This window comes from Seriola dumerili, unplaced genomic scaffold (assembly GCF_002260705.1).
Source record: "Seriola dumerili isolate Sdu_G_001 unplaced genomic scaffold, Sdu_1.0 BDQW01000002.1, whole genome shotgun sequence".
Lineage (NCBI taxonomy): Eukaryota > Metazoa > Chordata > Actinopteri > Carangiformes > Carangidae > Seriola > Seriola dumerili.
Genome location: NW_019174257.1, coordinates 1282086 through 1286040, shown reverse-complemented (window position 1 = coordinate 1286040; position 3955 = coordinate 1282086). Strand labels below are relative to the sequence as shown.

The window sequence follows — 3955 nt, the reverse complement described above, 5'->3', positions numbered from 1 at the left end:
ACGAGCTCTGGTTTTGCTCATATTTGAAAAGTGGTTTCTTGATTTTGGGGTCTGCGCTGGTACTCTGTATATTATGTGTTTATGGTTGACTTGAAAGTGGTTACGGGCTCAGTCACACTGCCTATATGGCATGTGGTTAGGGTCTGCTGGCACATGGTTGGAGGTTTGTTGAAGTCAAGGTTGCCACATATGGTGACTATAAGAGCACGGAGTGGATAGTGTAACTGTGTCCTCTCTATACCTAAACCCACAACCACAGCTGTGTGATGAGGCGTATGAAACCTGTATCTGTAGGGAGGGGTTGCCTTCCATCTCATTGGGAGTTCCTGTTTTTCTGTTGTAGTCTGCGAAATATTGAGAAAAAAATAAATTGTAATTTGAAGCTTTTGTAATAAGGTGGCATGGTCTCGTAAGTCCAAGTGAAAATTCTTGCCACATATCCTTCAAAATATTGAGTCACGTTGCATTTACAACTGGCTTAGTGTGCCACATGTCTTGAAAGAGCCTTTCCCGTATAAGTTATCATAGGGCAACTTGAGCAATACCATTTAATGTGCAGTAGTAGTACAATTTGCATGGAGTTCCTGGAAATGTACCAGAAAAATTATGAAAAATTTTGTTTTGATGTTTCAATTAGAATAAGAAGAGATGTTCTCATATAACTAGCAAATAATCATCAAACAACATTTGACGTCTTCGACTGTGAAATTCTAAAATTGTAGACAACTGTGAAATTGTCACAGTTGTTTTTTCTTCTTTACAAGGTGATGGAACAAATGTGATGGCAATCTTCTATGTTGCACATCACATGTGTGTGATGTGTGTGTGTGTGTGTGTGTGTGTGTGTGTGTGTGTGTGTGTATGTGTTTATGTGAGTGTTTGGGTGTGGTGTGACTACCTAACCCTTACTTCCCTATCTAAAATGTGCAGTAAAATCTGTTGTCAGTCATCTCCTCACATGCTCAGCATCACCATCAGCAGCCAGAGTAAGTACTCTCCAAAGAACTGCATTCACTTCACTCTACAGCTCAGATAAAAACTACATTTTTTAAAGAACATAAAATTAGAATAAAATGTATTCTAATTTGAAATTTAGAAATTTTACACAGATTTCAGAATTTCCACTTAATTCCTGTGTTACGGCATGCACTGCTCAATGTGCAAACATGAATGTGTTTTTTAACCTTTACATCAGTTTTCATTAAATTTTACTTTATATACTTTAATTTACTTTATAAACCTTGTAAAAAAAACCTTTATGTTTCTCAAGTCTGTTTTGATCTGAATTGATTTTGATTGATTTCACTGAAGAGAATTAACTTTTGCTATTTTGCAATTATTTATCATAATGCAGTTGATATCGCTGCCTAGGAATTTTAAGAAAGAAGTTTCCAGCTTTCTTATCATATGGATATTTCTATCATGTGGTGTTTTAAATGCCCTTGGCAGCTGCTCACTCATCCTGTGTTAACCACAGCTGGGTGGAGTTTTGTAGTACACGAGGGAGGCATTTAAATGATGCCTTTTAAATTGATCGAAGCACCGTAATGAGCATGCACACAGTGCAGTTATGAGAGGGGACTTTTCTTTTATTGTTTTTGTTTTCATATAGATGCCATATTGAAATTGTCCTTATTTCTTCTTCCTTTGTCTACCCAGGTGTGTGTTGAGCACAGGCAGAGAGCTCCAGTGGTTAGAGTGTGATGTTAGCCTGTTTAAACTCAGGAGTGCCACACTAATTCCCGTGCAGCTCATACCAGCTCAGCTCATCCTGTTTGCACCCAAAGCCTTGATCTTGACCATCCCAGACATTGCTATGAATGTCATCTCCTCCCTCACCTCCTCCTCCTCCTGCCCCCATTTGTACCACTCACCCAGTTACCCCAGCAACGCCACCATATCAGATGCCACCACCACAGTCAGTGGGATCAGCCAAGTGATTCTGAGGCATTATAACCACACTGGCCGCCTGCAGAACAGGACCATCTCAAACACCCAGAACCACATCAGTGTCTCCATCGCTTTCTTCCTCTTCTTCAGCGTTTTCATCATTCTGGAGAATTTCCTGGTGCTGGTGGCCGTCATCTCCCGCATCCGCCACAGCCGGCGGTGGGTTTACGTCTGCATTGCCAACATCACACTCAGTGATCTCCTCACAGGTGCTGCCTACCTGGTCAACATCTGTATGTCTGGCAGCCAGACATTCCGCCTCACCCCTGCTCTGTGGCTCTTCAGGGAAGGGATGCTGTTTGTGGCCCTGGCAGCATCCATATTCAGTTTGCTGCTGATTGCTGTGGAGCGTTACACCACTATGATGAAGCCACTCCCCCAGAAGTCAGCCAGGAAGACCTACTATAGGATCTATGGCTTGGTGGCACTCTGCTGGGTTTTTGCGCTAGTGATTGGCTTCCTCCCCTTGCTGGGCTGGAACTGTGTGTGCAGCCTGAGCGGATGCTCCACCCTCCTCCCTCTCTACTCCAAGACCTACATCCTTTTCTCTCTCCTCATCTTCTTCCTCATCCTGCTTGCTATTGGGGTGCTCTATGGAGCCATCTACTGCCACGTGCACAAGAGTGCACAGCTGGGCCCCCATCGCAGTCGCAAGCGCTCCTTGGCTCTGCTTAAAACTGTGATCACTATCGTTGGGGTCTTTATGCTCTGCTGGGGGCCACTGTTCCTGCTGTTACTGGTGGATTTCTTCTGTGTCTCCCGTCAATGTGCACTGCTGTTCAGCGCTGACTATTTCATCTCCTTGGCTGTCCTAAACTCCGGCCTGAACCCCATTATCTATGCCCTGGGCAGCAGTGATATGAGGAAGGCTATTGCTGAGTTGTTGTTCTGCTGCTGCCTGAAGGCCGGCCTGTGTAACCCGGACACATTCACATCCAAGGACACCAGCAGCACCTCCGAGAGCAGGCGGGACAGTCTGAGGAACAGCTTTAACAAGGTCAGAAATCTTAGCGTGGCCTCCCCTCCATCAACCCCAAGCAAGCCTCGCAGGGCCCCCAAAAAATACAGGCTGAGTTCCACCACCAGCTGCCTGTCAGTTTCAAGTGGTTAAACCACAACGTGCTCCCCTCCCAAGCAAACAAGACCTGTGTGCACTGATACACATCTAACCGTTTCCTCTTAGTTTTGTTTTGAATGTTTACTGCTTTGCCAGCAGGTATTGGACTGATTATTATGCATTGTCAGAAAATCTGATAAAAAAAATAAAGTTATCCTTGCGAAAGTATCACAATAGGGATTTTTTTTTTTTTTGCATTTCCAGATGTTCATCTATGCATTTTACACATTTACTGTATTAACGCGTTGTTGCACTGTACTTATTTACCTTTACCAAGATATATGTATTTTTGAGCATTTTAAGGAAGATTATTTACTTAGATTAAGATTAATGTATATCGCATTGCATTGTAACATTTTGTATTGAATTGTATACAGTCAAGTGATGAAAATATGAATAAAGTTTATTTTGCCTTATGTATGTGCGTGCTGTTTTCATTAAGTATAGTACCCTGGCTTTCCTCTGGAGGGAGACACGTCACTGAAGCGTTGACTGGCTGCTGCAGATGGATCAGGTGATTCAAAATGCTTTAGTTTTCCCCAGCCTGAAAATATACACTGAACGAGCCTCGACACAAATGCTTACTAGTTTTCTAGATTTACCATGTTTCAACATTACATATCCCACCACATTAAAATTATGTATTCCTTATGTAATCCTTGCTAAAAACAAGATCCGTGTTCATTCATCAGTTTAATGCAGAAAACATGAAGCTGTACATGAGAGAAAATATTTCTTATAGTTTTATTGAAGATTTGTCTTCTTTGTTGGACCTAACAGACTTATCAAAAGGCCTTTTCAAGACTGCTATTCCCTCTTTGCTGTTCTGACAGGATGACTGATTGAAGTTCAGTGCAGAGGAGGTGAGGGCTGGGACTGCAGCCCCAA

At 42.7% G+C, this 3955-nt stretch overlaps 1 protein-coding gene across 1 annotated transcript; it reads left to right on the top strand.

Moving 5' to 3' along the window:
* The first annotated feature begins 917 nt into the window (after positions 1–917).
* LOC111227272 (sphingosine 1-phosphate receptor 4-like) lies at positions 918–3483 on the top strand. Its single transcript, XM_022752736.1, has 2 exons — positions 918–986; positions 1660–3483. The coding sequence occupies exon 2, from the start codon at positions 1817–1819 to the stop codon at positions 3059–3061; it is 1245 nt and encodes a 414-aa protein (XP_022608457.1). The 5' UTR covers positions 918–986; positions 1660–1816; the 3' UTR covers positions 3062–3483.
* The last annotated feature ends 472 nt before the right edge of the window (positions 3484–3955 follow it).